Source organism: Brachionichthys hirsutus, chromosome 12 (assembly GCF_040956055.1).
Source record: "Brachionichthys hirsutus isolate HB-005 chromosome 12, CSIRO-AGI_Bhir_v1, whole genome shotgun sequence".
In the NCBI taxonomy this organism is placed as follows: Eukaryota; Metazoa; Chordata; class Actinopteri; order Lophiiformes; family Brachionichthyidae; genus Brachionichthys; species Brachionichthys hirsutus.
In genome coordinates, this window is record NC_090908.1 from 1,755,728 (window position 1) to 1,770,225 (window position 14,498).

Below are 14,498 nucleotides of genomic sequence, written 5' to 3' on the forward strand. Positions count from 1 at the left end.
AAAGCTTCAGTCACCACCAGGATGTACCACAGAACGTACACATCCTCCGGTGGGGCGCTTAAAAAGTGCTATAGATAGCTCAAAGCAGAATCAAATCAAAACTTCACTGGTACAAACTGTACCAAAAAAAAAAAGCTATGCCACAAAGCAATGTCAAGAGGCTTGCTGCATGAAAGCAGAAGTTGTCCAAAGAGTTGTGGGAAGCACTGGCAAAGTTTATGAGAATAAAGTAAATGTGTTTTAAATCCTCAGCAGCACGTGCAACAATGAGGGAGCCTGAGCCCCCCGATACGCCACCCCGGGGGCAGGCTCTATACTTAAGGCTTACAACGGCCTCATTATCTTCCTCCACTCGCATCAGATCCGAGCAGCAGTTTGTCACAGACAGGCTCCTCTCTGCCAGTAGGCATCAGACCAATCCTCCTGTAACACTACTGTACATAATTGCCATATGGCCGGCATTTTGAGCCAGACTGAAGACTGAAAAACCCTCCAGGCTGATTCCCCAGATAACTAAATGAATATTTTATCTCATTTCCATCTAATTTGCAGCATATTATTATACAGAACTGGAAATTTTAATTAATTGATAGAACAGATCAAACACAGGTTTACACTTTGATTTCCGGGAGCTGGTATTTTGATAATATGCATGACTCTCTCGCTCTTCTCTCTCTTTCCACGCCAGGCTTTTAACACTCCCAGAATTTCAGCATCTCTGTATGAAAATGATATATTAAAACATACAGCAACTTAATAGCTGTCAGTGCACATGAAAGGCTTGTCCTGGTTGTGTGAGCAGCTCCTGCGAGGAGTCCCTTTACCTGCCACTCTGCTGATTAATTAATTTCACACTGTTTAATTAAATCAACAGTCTGGGGAGTCTGGGTGGCTCCGCAGGGAGCCCTATCTGAGCCTTGTGTGAACAGAGATTACTAAAGGTCTCAGAGAGCCACTCTCTGGCTGATGCTGACTCTGACGTCACCCTCCTCTGGATACCTGAGTCCCCGTCACCCGGCAGCTGTGAGCTTTTACTGTTAAGACGTGACTGCTCTGCACCGTTCACTGATCGTCTCCTAAAAGATTCATTAATGAAGGCGAATCAAACATTTGACAGCATCTGGCACAAACTGACTTGACAGAAGACTCTGAAACTGGAGCACATGAACCTTGAATATTATTAAAAACAATTGTATCGTCATTCTAACATGTGAATAAGAACTCAAATGAACAAAGGTGACATAAAAATGTGACGTGGAACCAATTAAAGAGTCAAGCACAAAACAAGAAGAGATAGCACAATATAATAAAATATGGACATTTTGAAGATTTTTCATGGACAGTGTCTCGCTAAATCAAAAGCAGCACAGAACGGCTTCATCTAAAATGAATATATTAAACTCCCATAACTTGCCCAACATAGCTGCATGTCACAGTCAAAGCCCCAGAGACTCAAAGACAAGAGGACGCATAGCAGAGCAAACCGCATGTCTAAGAGACGTACAATCGCTCTGATCTCCTGAAACACGTCTTTGACGTCTCTAATCCCAAACTAGAAAGGAGCACACGCAGTGTGTCCGCAGAGCTCGACAGTCAAGACACGCATCGTCCTCTGGGTTCTGACAACATTATAGAAAGCGAAACAAAATCAATCATTTTATCCAGCTCTACTCCAAAGTCCAGTGGCTCCTTCTTCGGGACTGTGCCCACTGTGTGCCTTGGTCATCCATCAAGCAGGTAATTTACGAAAACTATCAAACTGCCCGTTCATGCAATGTTTAAATAAAGTATCTTTGTCGAGTGACACGATAATGAAATGATGAAAAAAAAAAAAACCTCCAGGATCCGCCTATTTAAACCAGATCCGACATTTAGCATGTTCTTCCCTGGCTTGTGTCCCCCCCATTGAGATTGATGAATATGTGTGGAGCAGATCTGGAGTGATCCTGGCAACAGGCAAACAAAGCAGAATGATCCGTTAAAAACACATTTTCAGTCGGATCGCTCCAACTTGTCATCTCACGGCAGTTTAAAGGTGAGATATTATGGGAGCTCTTTATTTCTGGGGACTACGCTGTATTATATTTACATACACTTAAATCTAAAAGGATTACCTTGATGCTTCCTATTCTGACATGGTGACATTGGTAAACCTGATTGTCGCTGCTCCTCAGCGATTACATGTCGAGTGAAGCAAAGATAATCGATCAGGTGCATAAAGATGTCTGCTGGTTTGATGTGGCAAGAGGCAGCATTTCTTGGAGCTTCGCATATGAAGAGCCGGGAGATACAGTATCAAAGCAACAAACGCATGCTTACCGGTTTATGTGATTTAATTTAAATTATTATTACATCTAATTCTTTAACTCGAGTGAATGGCTCCAATTATTTACGATTTATTTAAAAGTAGAGTTTACAAAACAAAACAATGTAAAGGACTGTGTTATGAAAGTTTCATTTATTTATTAATTACATTAATGATTCACATTATAATGAAACTGTGTCGGGAGCATCACAGAAATCCCAGGTGTTTTCATGCTTTTATTAAAACAAACAAAAAGGTTTTCACTCTTTACTCAGACAAGGTAAAGTTTTTCCGGCGCACGGCATCAGGACGGTTTAGCAGACTGGTACAGGTTCAGCTGATGAAGCTGCGCTCTGTTTTGTGCTTGCCTTGTCCTGTGACAGGAAGACCTATCAGGTGCTCATCTCTACCCCCCCATCCTCCTCCTCCTGACCTCATTCTGTCATTTTCATTTTCCTTCTTCGCCACTCTCAGGTCTTTCATAAAGTGTCTCCACGCATTACACATTTAACAATGCATTAGAAATAGGGCACCATCAATCAGCCATTCGGCAGCAGAGACAGAATCTACTTGTGGCGCAGATTTGATGTGTTTTTCAAGGTTTGAGAATGAGACGAATGCTGTAATCTCTTATGCCCGCCGTGTTTGGGAATCCGAACAACGATGAACGCACACGTTTGTGCACTAATGATGCAGCTCATCCCGTGAACTAATAGATCTAATTCCTGTTCCTACGGCGGCGTCCCTCCAGAATCTGGAAGCAGAATCAAAATTATATCCATGCAGGCGGTAAGCTGTGACAAGATTTCTGTTGATGGGAGCCATCTTAAACATTGTGTCCCAAACGAAGATGTTGACGACTGTGATGCACGATACAGGAGAGATACGAGGTGAGGTCTGATGTAATGGTCGGGAGCGAGTCCAGCCCCAGGGGCAAACAGTCTGACTCCAGGTTGCACATGCCCCAGCAGATGTTCAACAGATGACAGCAGCACAAAAGACATTATTCACAAGGTATTATTAATAGGGTGGTGTTTCAAGGTTGCTGAGATATCAACACAGCTGCTTTGATAGGCCGGTAAAACAAAGAACTCTCGCAAGAGCGTCTCACAATTCTTGACGAGATTCGCTCCCAGTGAGGCGTTCTCTCCCGCTAAGGTGGAGGTGTGGAAGTCTGTTTACGAGCTTTGATGTTGCAGTTCGTGCTCTACGGCGTGATCCTGCATTCTGGACTTCAAAACAGACTGCACGCCGTTGCGGGCATCAGCTCGCAGAGGCAGGCACCAGCTGCACAGGCACGCCTGGAGGGCCGCACGCACAAAGACGCCGGGTCAAAGGAGAACACACATTCACAGTCAGCTTCACAGTGGCACATAGTTGGGAGCGTTATTTCTGAGGAATAGTAATTCTTTGTGTGCTGTAGAGAGTTAAAAAAAAAAAATCATGACAGCCAAATACATCAAAGAATGTGTTAGATGTATCCTGTGCAAGTAATGCATGAAGGCTCATAAAATATTGTCCCTTGAAAGCTGACTTGAAGCTGCATTTTCTTCTTCCTGATAAAACCTAAGTTTAATTCACTGAAAACAAAATCCTTACAGATTGCAAAGATATGATGTTTTCACTACTCATCAGCCCCTCGGCTCCTGTCTGGACAGTTCAGAGACATGACTTCATACGTCCTTGATGATATATCATCGGTTATCCGATGATCTACTTTCACCTCTGCCAGATTTGTCTGAATTCAAATAGTAGCCTAGTACGGTGGCATATTTACCCTGAAATGTAGATTAAATCTCTTGCTGACTATGTGCAGGGCAATCGGGTTGATGCAAGAGTTAAGTGATGCCATGTTGATGCCAAAATAGTCCAAGACTAGAAAGATGCTGTAAAATAGAATAATCAACAGCTATTAGAGGACCTCACACTTAAAAAAGAAAAAATGGTGATGAATTATTCATGCTTACGTCAGGAGCTGACACCTATTGGGATCTTTCTCGTCATATGTGGTTAATTTTAGGATTCTGCTCAGGTACAGAGGAAACCAACAAAGTGCAAACACAGCCACCAGGCAGAAGGTCGTGTTTTCAACTTCTCGTCTCTTAAAAGGAAAGCTGTGATCATCAGAATGAGAAATGTGCAAAAATGAAATGCAAAAATCACAGCTGCATCTAGTAACCTGCTTGGTTTGGTCACTCGATGCGTTGTCGGTGCTCTTCAGCATTTGTCTGGTCATCCGCGTGTAGAAAACGGCGGTCCAAGCCAGCGGCATGCAAAAGTAGAAGCCAAAGAGCCACCAGTCCTTCGCTGATTTATAAAACTGTTGATTAAAAAATGATGGGATCAATCAGACATGATGTCCCACGGCTGCAACATGCATGAAACCATAACTCTAACATATAAGTTTACAAAGAAATCGAATGAATACTTTGAGCATATTTCAGGTGAAATCAGGAGAAATAATAGAGCAGAAGAGAGAATAGATTATTAATGTTATCTCCTCGCAGCACGTACTGCTGAACGGATTCAGAAGGGAATCCAATCTAAGCACATGTTGATCCTGTTTGTGTTACCCTGTTGCATTACCTGCATGAACTGCGTGTTTTGATAGGGATGAAGCAAACACATCCTCAGATGCTTGTCTCTATAGTCCATTGTTATCGTATCAAAGCCGACAACTTCAGGCACAGCCAGCAGGATAGAAATAACCCATATTAGCGTTATTTCGATTGCAGTCCACGCTGAAATCACGATGCCTTTGATTCGATTCCAGGACACTACGGCTCCGTATCTGCTCAAATCAATGACAAATATCGTGGCTCGGGTGATTTTTTTTCTGCAGAAATGATGCATTTTTCAGTTAAGAGCATTTCAAGGGCTTATACAAAACAAATCTGCCTGCTTGATGACACACAGATAGTAGCCAACAAGCAGTGTTTCCTTGTAAGCCAAAGAACACCGCCGCTTATCATCGTACCTGTCAACACTCAAAGCGCATAAGCTCAGCGCGGTAATTCCAACAGAGGTCTTCTGGATGAAGGGGACAAGTTTGCACAGGATGACACCAAATGGCCAATCTTCTGCTATAAGCTGAAACAAAAACAAAGGATAATGTCAGCAGGGAAGAAACAAAGGGAATCGATTCAAGGTGAGACTGAAGGTATAAACGACACAGAGAGAGGATGTGTTGCAGCGGCGTCTCGTTCTGGCTGCACAGCATGGGCGGGGTAACTCACCCTGTACGCGTTGACAGGAACGCCGACCATGATGTGGATGAGATCGCCCAAAGCGAGACTTGCAATGAGAATGCTCGGTCCACTTCTCATGCATTTGTTTCCATATATTATTTTCAGCAAGGCTGAATTCCCCACAATTCCAAAAACAAAAACAACAACAGAGACCACAGTATTGACGTATTTGAATGCATCTCTGATTATGGCCGACTCCAGGCACATAGGAGGGCAAGGTGTTCTTGGCCCTGCCGTCTGGGGGGGATGAATTGAGCCGTTGGATGTCTGCTTTTCACGTATTAAAAGTCCAGCGGCGGCTGTTCCCGAAAGCTCATTTACAGCAAATGGTTGTGAATTCTGATCACTGGCCTGGCTTCTGTTGAGAATGTTACCCAAACAAAGAATGAAAGCCACGGCCCACATTGTTGATGATTTCCTCAAACGGCTCTGAAATGCTTTTGCCGGCACTGGAGTGAAAATGAGAGTGAAAATAATTAGCGCAGCATCTCAGCCTTGAGATTTGCAGCAAAGCATTTTGGACAAGGAGTTGGATTAATTGTATTTATGGCTCAAAAGGCAGCAATAAACAAACAGCACTGATATAATATAATAAAGTGACTTATACTTACCTTTAGATGAACATACGCTGCATGGCTTTTAGTCTCTGCAATACAAAAAGGATGCAAGAGGAACAAAGTCCTATTCTGCTGCGACTTTGTTACTGTGCCTGAGCAGAGTCAAATCAGGCTCTTATGGACTAAGACATTGTTGAACGCGTTGCTCATCGATCTGTCAGTAGTGACAGTAATTACTTTATGCATCATCCTCCATGAAAGGATGCTGCTGGGTTGTATTGTCTGTTATCACAGAGTGACATCATTTTATAGGCTTCAACAGACACGTAATGTTGGCGCTGTTTACCCTCACTAAAGCTGGCTGCTATCTTTTTGTCATAAAATGTCCACTTAAAACCTAAATGTAGCAAAATTCCTATGTTAAATGGAGATACATTTATTTCTTACAGCCACAGAATTTCTATATTTAACGCAAATAAGCAAAATCTTTGGGGAACAGGGACGCTGAATAATAGCATGGTGAAAAACTGCAGCACTCGAACAATAAAAAAAAAACAAGATAAATGTAATTGTGAAATATAAGCCCTCTTGAGAGTTTTCTCCACCTAACACATCACGTTCCTTATAACACGAGCCAGTCTCCATCCTGCTGCCTCTCCTGAGAGTCCTGGAGAAGGTGCATCTCTTTTTGACAACCCAGACAGCCTGGAGGAGCACATGACACGGGGACCAGAAAAATCCCATTGTTAATATTACAACAGACGGCTCCTACTACTCCTACTCCTCTTCTCTTTCAACAATGAAATCTCTGCTTCACTGTCAGCAAATGACCTTGGGAAACCATGTGCTGATGCGGTTCTTCAAGAAATGAGTGTGAGTTGGATGTGGAAAGAAGCATGTCATTTTCACAGCCAGGCTGCAGCTATCTCTGCATTATTACCACATTGTTCCCCCGAATAGAGAGCCAGGAAATTTCAGCAGCTAATAAGAGAAAGGCTGTAATATTAAAATCCCCAAAGAATTCCCATTTTCTTTCTTTATTTTGTTTTATCCATATTTCCATGCTATAAACTGACCTTAGATCATTTGGTGATTCATTCTATTTGCCCTAAGCTGTTCTTTTATAGTTTTTATAATAACATTTTCCAGTCTAGCTGGCCAAAGTGAATAAAAGGCTAGAAAAAATATAACACAATAATCTAAATGAATACTGACAGTGTTATCTTATTTTTGTGTGGAACCACCATTACCGCAGCAGCAACGGGAATGCAGTATTCTGTGTACGAGGATGCTAGGGCAGAGTTCAGTCATATACGCAGATGGTTGAAGGTATGTATAAACGATTCAGCAGCAAAATACTCGTCGCATAATAACCAGAACCAGAAAATGTTCAGTTAGAATGGTCAGACTCTGAGGCAACAAGCCTTGCAGCTCTTCGTGATGAAGGGCACCGCGTGGGATCAACCCAACACCAAATGTCAGACTGATAAAGTCAGAAACTACAAGGTGAAAGAAGTCGATGACGAGAAACATTAATCTGAAAGATAACAAATCTGCTAACCGGATACTTTTAGATGTATCAGATGTATTTCCTGAGGTTACTCAATGAATGTAGCATAGCTGAAACCCTTGTATCATCTCCGCTCTGAAGGTTCAAGGAGGTATCTGTGCTGGATGGAAGGCCCGTTGCTTTGGATCGGGAGGGGGGTGGAGCAGAAGCTTCACTGTCATCAGTGCAGGTGCAAAGGGGTCGGTTGTTCCTGCCTCCTCTTTGCCTTTCATGACTTAGACCTCTGTTATATTTCCCAATGATTCCTCTGTTGAGCAGTTGAAAGGGAAATGAGGGCTGAGCAGTTGGTGCAGGTGGAGGCGGCGAGGGGGACACGGACCCAGACTCCCTTACAGGTCGTCTGCTCATGGAGAGGGGGTGTTAAATGCAGTCGGGTGAAGTGATAATGATCTCTGGTGGAAGGAAATAAGTCAATATCTACTTTTAGTTAGGCTCACCGACGGGGGCTCAGATCTGTTCTAGAGGGGCACATACCTTTATTTTACTAAACTCAACCTGGACCATTTTTTTTAATGAGCTGTTTCTCAAGGTTTGCATGTCAGAATGAAATTGAGAACCAGATTAAAGCACCCAGCAGGATTTATAATGAGCTTGCTGGCTACGAGGTAAAGTAAGGCTGAACCTTATTAGCTGTAACACAATCACAGAGTAATGCCAATATCAGCATCGAAATCCAATTATGTAATATATATATAATGAGAAGTAGTCCATTCTGCATAATGAGTGCTTTAAGTTTTGGTACTTTTAATGTGTTTCTATGGACATATTTTACTGTGAAAGTAATTTTAATTTCACTTCGATTAAAGAAAACTCTTAAATCCCAAAGTTGCCTCTACAAAAGCTTTATTGTCTGAAACACACAGATTGTAAAACCCTCTGTTACTTGCAAGAATCATTCTTAGACTATACAGCATCAACAACTGGATTATACGAAGTTTACAGATAACCATCAATTAAGGTTATTCACATCTTATGCTGGGATGGCAGCGTTCTCTTTCTGCTGCATCTCTATATCTCTAGTAGAGATGAGAATTGATTTCTACGATTCCAATTACATTCTCGATTCCGTTTACCGATTCGGTTTGTTAGCGATTCTCTTATTGATGGAAAAAAACAGAACAAACAGTTTGATTAATATCAACTTTGCTTTCCATCTTACTTCAGAATGATTTTTGTAGTGCTAACATGTGTCAGTTAGATATCTGCAGTAGCGGATGTGCTGAAGATGTGCTGCTGGGTCGATATTCTCTCCGGAGCTGATCATAAACGCGACATTTGCTCAGTTATCACATGCTGTGTGAGCAAATACTTTTACATATCATTAGTGTTCCCTCCCTTCGATGTTATATCCACTTTGCAAGTATTGCAGGTTGCACTGCTGTCATCCTTTTTTTGTGATATAAAGACAAACTTTGGCCTGTTTGTGTTGCCTAGGCGCCACGTCTCCCGCGGCTGCCTGCGGAGTGAAGGTCGCGTAGAGGTGACATTCACACCCAATAGAATCTAGAAGGGAATCGGCGGCAAAAACGGCAAATGATCCCAAGGAATTGAAAAACGGGGAACTGCTCCTCAACAAGAACCGGGTTTCGATTCCCTTCCATAATTACTCGTGTCTGGAAATAACAGATGGATTTTCATTTTCACAACTGTAATACCGATGTGTGGCGGCTATAATATCAGAGGTGGAGAGGTAATTGTGAGTCCGTGTTTTCGATAGGCTATAAGTTTGAGAAGTTCAATCCAAACACAATGTCCATCCGTCTCCGTTTGACTCCAGCTGGCAGTCATTCACACACACAACGGCTTGTTTACCCCCCACAAGAAATCAGGAACAAAATAATTAGAAATAACTGCTCTGATTGATTGGGGGGGGGGGGAGATGAAGCTGCTATAGGTAGTGAACAGGTGAGCGACATGAAAAGGACGAATGCAAGAGGTATGTGGTGTTTCATGTTTATCACTGACAAACTATGGATAAAATATATTCTCCTTTGTCTGCTCAGACTTTAATGACCCCAAACATAGAGCCTCCGGATTATCAGAAGAGATTCCTCACATCAAGGATGAGTCTCAATGCAACATGGATGAAACTCACTACTGTACTGGCATGTTAAATCGAAAGCCAAAGGTATGCTTGAAAATACATATCGGATTTCTCCCATATGGCCTTTTGTTTCTTAAATAATTTGCAATAGATGTATTAAATGTATTAAAAGTAATGGAATGTTTCTCCAACGGAGGAAAATGCCGAGACGGCACAGGTTCTGTATCCTTTTAAGCAGCGCACAAAGTGGAAGATCAAGGACAAGGTCATAGTATTTAGGGAAAGCGTACACATCTGTTCCCTTTGATAAAGCGTTTGCACAGTGCTAATGATCCTTGGACAAAGTTATCCTCCTGGGAAATAAGCCATCCGGTGCAGAAGCTGCTTGGACATAGAACGCAGCCTCAACAGCGTCCCAATGAAGTGATCGCGCCTGGAGCTCCTTACTGACCGTTGGCATGCTCATTAAATTCATTTCAAAGAGGCATTCTAGTATACTGTATGCAGATAATCATTTCATATTTTTTTTTAAATACTAGTATGTTAGTTATAATGGTACATCTGAAGCCACAGCCAGCTGCTGATGGTCTTATCTCGCCACAATGACTGGAAACAATGAGGGACTGCTCGCCAAGCAGTGGGCGAGGACAGCAAACTAGAACCTCTCATGGTATGGAGCTTTTAAGCTTTTAAAATGGGCCTATTCCTGCTGTGTACCAAAAGAAGATCACGGTTCAGGAAGATCTAATATTCAGCCCAATACGTTTCCAGTTTACTTGGAGCAACAGTATTTTTCTGCTATAACTAGGTAACTGTGATGATTTATTCACGTTATCTGCACACTATGGCCCAGCAGAAGTCTGTTAATTAGTGACAGGGCTTTAAATTATTGAAGTCGCACAGCCGTTGAACGTGGGAACATGGCTGATGGAGAAAACTTGCATTTGAGACATTTGGAAATCCCAGCGTGAAAACATCTTTCCCCGTTTTCTCTTACCTTCTTTTCAAGTCAAATTTACTTCTGCTTTATTGTGTGTTGGATTATATAACCCAGGCACAAGGTTTTTAGTGACAGTAATAAGCCTTCAGAGATGCAGCTAAAACAGGAACATGAAATATACTCTGTGGATGTATGAAACAATGAGTTGGAGCTTAAAATGCAATGTCACTTAAACAACTTCATGTAACGGGAAAAAAGTGTGAAGCTACAGAAGCAAAAAGATGAGGAAGAGTGAAACTCGCGTCCTTCCTCCACCTGTAACACACAATAACTCACTGACCTTGTATTGTAGCAAGTAGAGAATGTCACACACACTATTTGCAGCTCTAAAACTTTACATTTAACATACTAAGAAGGGGGGAAATGCCCAGAGAACGGTCCACGACTCCAGATCCACCATGAGGTATCCTGTCGAACTCTTTGCTCACCTTGACAAAGTCAAACCTTTTGGTACCAAACTAAGAGGATGAAGCGTTCCTCTGAACGCCGCTGGCCCTTTATATTTCCTGAAACTAACGTTTGAAATGCATGCACTTAGAGATCCCACGGACAGATGGTGAATAGATGCAATTAGCGTATGCTATACGAGGCCTTTGTGCGTCTTTCATGGAGCTAGCTTTATGAAGAAACACTGAATTTTACTCTTGACAGCATTTGATCTCATGAACAATGATATGACATGGTATCCAGAGACATGGTTTTGATTTATTCACGAAGCACAAGTTACAAGACCTCAAAGATTTTAATAAATAATAAAGTGTCTTTGTTTTGTTCCCTCAGAGCACTCCTAAAAACATGAAATCTGAGCTGGAGATATTCCCAGATAATGAAGCGTTGGATTCACTCAGCCAGGAAACTCCCCAGAGTCCCGAAGTCTGCCAAGGAGAAACCGAAGAGTCTTTAGCTAATCTGGACAAGGTGCGGAGGAAAATGCCACTTTGAAACTGCGTCCTTTCCTCTGAGAAAAAGATGAATTAATTCACAGAACATGCAATTAGTCTGCGTTTGTGTGGCGTCAAAACGTGCCTGTCTGCTGCGGGGGTTTTTGTTTTTTTCAGTGCCAGACAATAATATGCTTTTTGAATACCTCATTAAGTGGAACGTTTGGATACTTGGACGTTTGTGATGGTCTATTTATGAGACATACGATTTTTTTTTTTTAATGAAGCACGTCGAAGCCAACACTGCTTCCAAATGCCAACTTCATCAGAGCAGCCGACATGCCGACTGTTTGCTGCGAGCGCTGCCAGCAGCCGAAGGCGCCGCCGGTGACCAGTGAGGAGATGGCTACCAGTATCAGCAGGTGACTGGGCAGGCTGGCATTTACCAGTACTCCCAGTACCACTTTGTCCATGTGCTGGGACTTACAACAAGGATGGTTATAAAGGCAGTCACGATTATCGGAACCTTATAAGCAATATAACAGCTCAGTGTGACATTTAGTCACAAGTGAACAACTTCAATGGTATAAGGGGGGGGGGGGGGATTGTCGTCAGTGACTCAGTGGCTGCAGAGAAACCATTTCAATGCTCTCCCAGCTTTCCCTGTTATGAAACATCACAATCACAAGCAAACAGCTGCAACGACTCACATTCTCGTGCGCCTCAGATGAAATTTGTGCTTCGTGCCAATTAGCAATTTATCTACTTATTATATTAGCATTTTAGGTGTAATTGTAGGCATTTGGCTCAAAGTGAATTATGTCTTGCTGAAATTAGAATTAGCTTCAAAGCACAGATGAGATGTACAATCTAGTTCAGGCTTTATGCCGAGCAATCAGGCCTGAACGGTATCGATGAGATGCTCATTCGTACCGTGTGATCCGAACATCTGGCCTACTAGCACATGATCTGATTTCTAAATCTCACTCCTCAAATTTGATTCGTGATCATTCGAGGACTTAGAATCTCTGCATTTGTTTTTAAAGCGCAATTTTATACAACCTACAGAAAATCGAAATAACATTCCTCAACAACTGGGCTGTAATTCGCTTCAGAAATGTAGCTGAATAATATCCACAGTAATAACCAAATGATGATTTTGGTTGTCCTGCAGTGAGAAGGTACTTGAGGAATCGGAGTGCGGTGGCTTTCACATTAGATGGCGTGAACGGCACAGGCTCAGCGATCCAGAGAGATTAAGGGTCCGGATCGCTCTCGCCCAACCCAAGCTTCCACCTCTAAAAGACTTTCAAATTTCCACGCCATTGAATCCGTGACGCATCATTTTCCATGACACACCGCAAGTTGAGCAGTTTGGTGCAACAAATTCACCTGAGCTGCATGGTTTTGGAGGTGGGAGGAAGCCGGAGAACCAGGAGTAGGTTCTCCAGGGAGAACATCCAAGCGCCACACACAAAGAGATTGAACCCAGCACCTTCTTCCTGTGAGGCGAGAGCGCTACCCACTGCGTCATCAAAAGTTATTTTCTTATGTTGAAACTGCAATTGATTTGAGATTCGATGATCCCTCCATCCATCAGTGGAGAAGCCAACATGAATAATTGAGCTTATTTGGGAGAGCTGAGAGTGAAACTGCTCATCAAACACTAGAATGTTGGTCAAACACGTATCGTCAGGTGGGAGTGTGCTTTAGAGTGAATCGTTATTGATAGCATAAATAGTTCATGCTTCATTGTTTACCTCAATCATAATTTAAAGCCACCCTTCAAGGCTTTTCTGCTGAGGAACCACTGAGCCCACAACGGCTGCCTTTATTTTTGAATCATTCTTAACATTTTATTTCACCTTGTAAATATAACCGTTGCAAATTCAGCACATTATGCAGTAATTAAATTCTACCACCAGCTGTCTACAGAGGCATTTCAAGTTCTGTGTAATTAATGCTAACATTTACAGCATTCAGAAATAACAACCTGTTTGGGTAAAACATTAAAAACCCCTGAGGGGCTTATTGTTCACAAGCTGCTTCTCTTATTTAGGGTGGATCTAATTCCATCATGCATCATGTTCACGCACCTTCAGCCTGACACCGAGCCCTAACCTTAACATCTGGGTCTGATTCCAACTGCACATCTGCATTGCTTTCATCCCTGAGCAAGTTTCAAGCACATGATGGTTGTTCCCAACATTTGTTTATACAGAAACATTTATGAATGGAATGAAGGCAATGGTAATAAAACATTTCAGCATTTACTAAGCTGAATAGTTAAAGCACCAATCAGACACGCCTTCTCATACAATACTGGTGTTAATGGAGAAGGAAATGTGCCGGTCAGCCGATCATTAGAAAAATAAAGTATTTCATCTTCAACCGTTTCTGGGAAACGTTGTTCACTTGAAGAACTACCTGAACAAAATGGGATCTACAACTATACGCTCTTAAAACATAAAAAGAAAAGCCTCAGTAAACTTTGTCCTTTTGATTAGACTTTTGTGTCTGCTATAAATTCATTTAAGAGGAACACACAACACTCCATGACACCAATGGGCTTTTAGAGGACACTTGCCTCCATTGAAGTACAACAGACAAACGGACTGGCATCATTCCCAAATTCCCAGTCCACTTTGTGTTGGATTATAGAAATTCAGCGCATGACTTCACCATAGGGGCAAAATTGAGACGTGGTGTCTCTTAAATAATTGATCATTTCTAGTGCTTGCCGAAATACAAGCGAGACAAAATTCCAGGCCCGATCACCGAATCTGCTTCCTTTCGGATTTTCTTTCTGTTGTAGCTGAATCTTCCGTGCTTTAGAGGCATCTGCAGCCGAGCAGCAAAGAGATCAATGCGTCGTACCAGAATATCCAGTCCC

General features: G+C 42.3%; 1 protein-coding gene across 1 annotated transcript; it reads right to left on the minus strand.

The window, feature by feature from the left end:
• Positions 1–3,458: 3,458 nt before the first annotated feature.
• Positions 3,459–12,078, minus strand: ednrbb (endothelin receptor type Bb). The gene is given in 9 exon segments (XM_068746464.1): positions 3,459–3,506; positions 3,508–3,606; positions 4,083–4,191; positions 4,273–4,406; positions 4,485–4,625; positions 4,892–5,096; positions 5,283–5,395; positions 5,479–5,790; positions 11,896–12,078. Coding segments are annotated over 9 exon segments (1,344 nt in total).
• Positions 12,079–14,498: the final 2,420 nt, after the last annotated feature.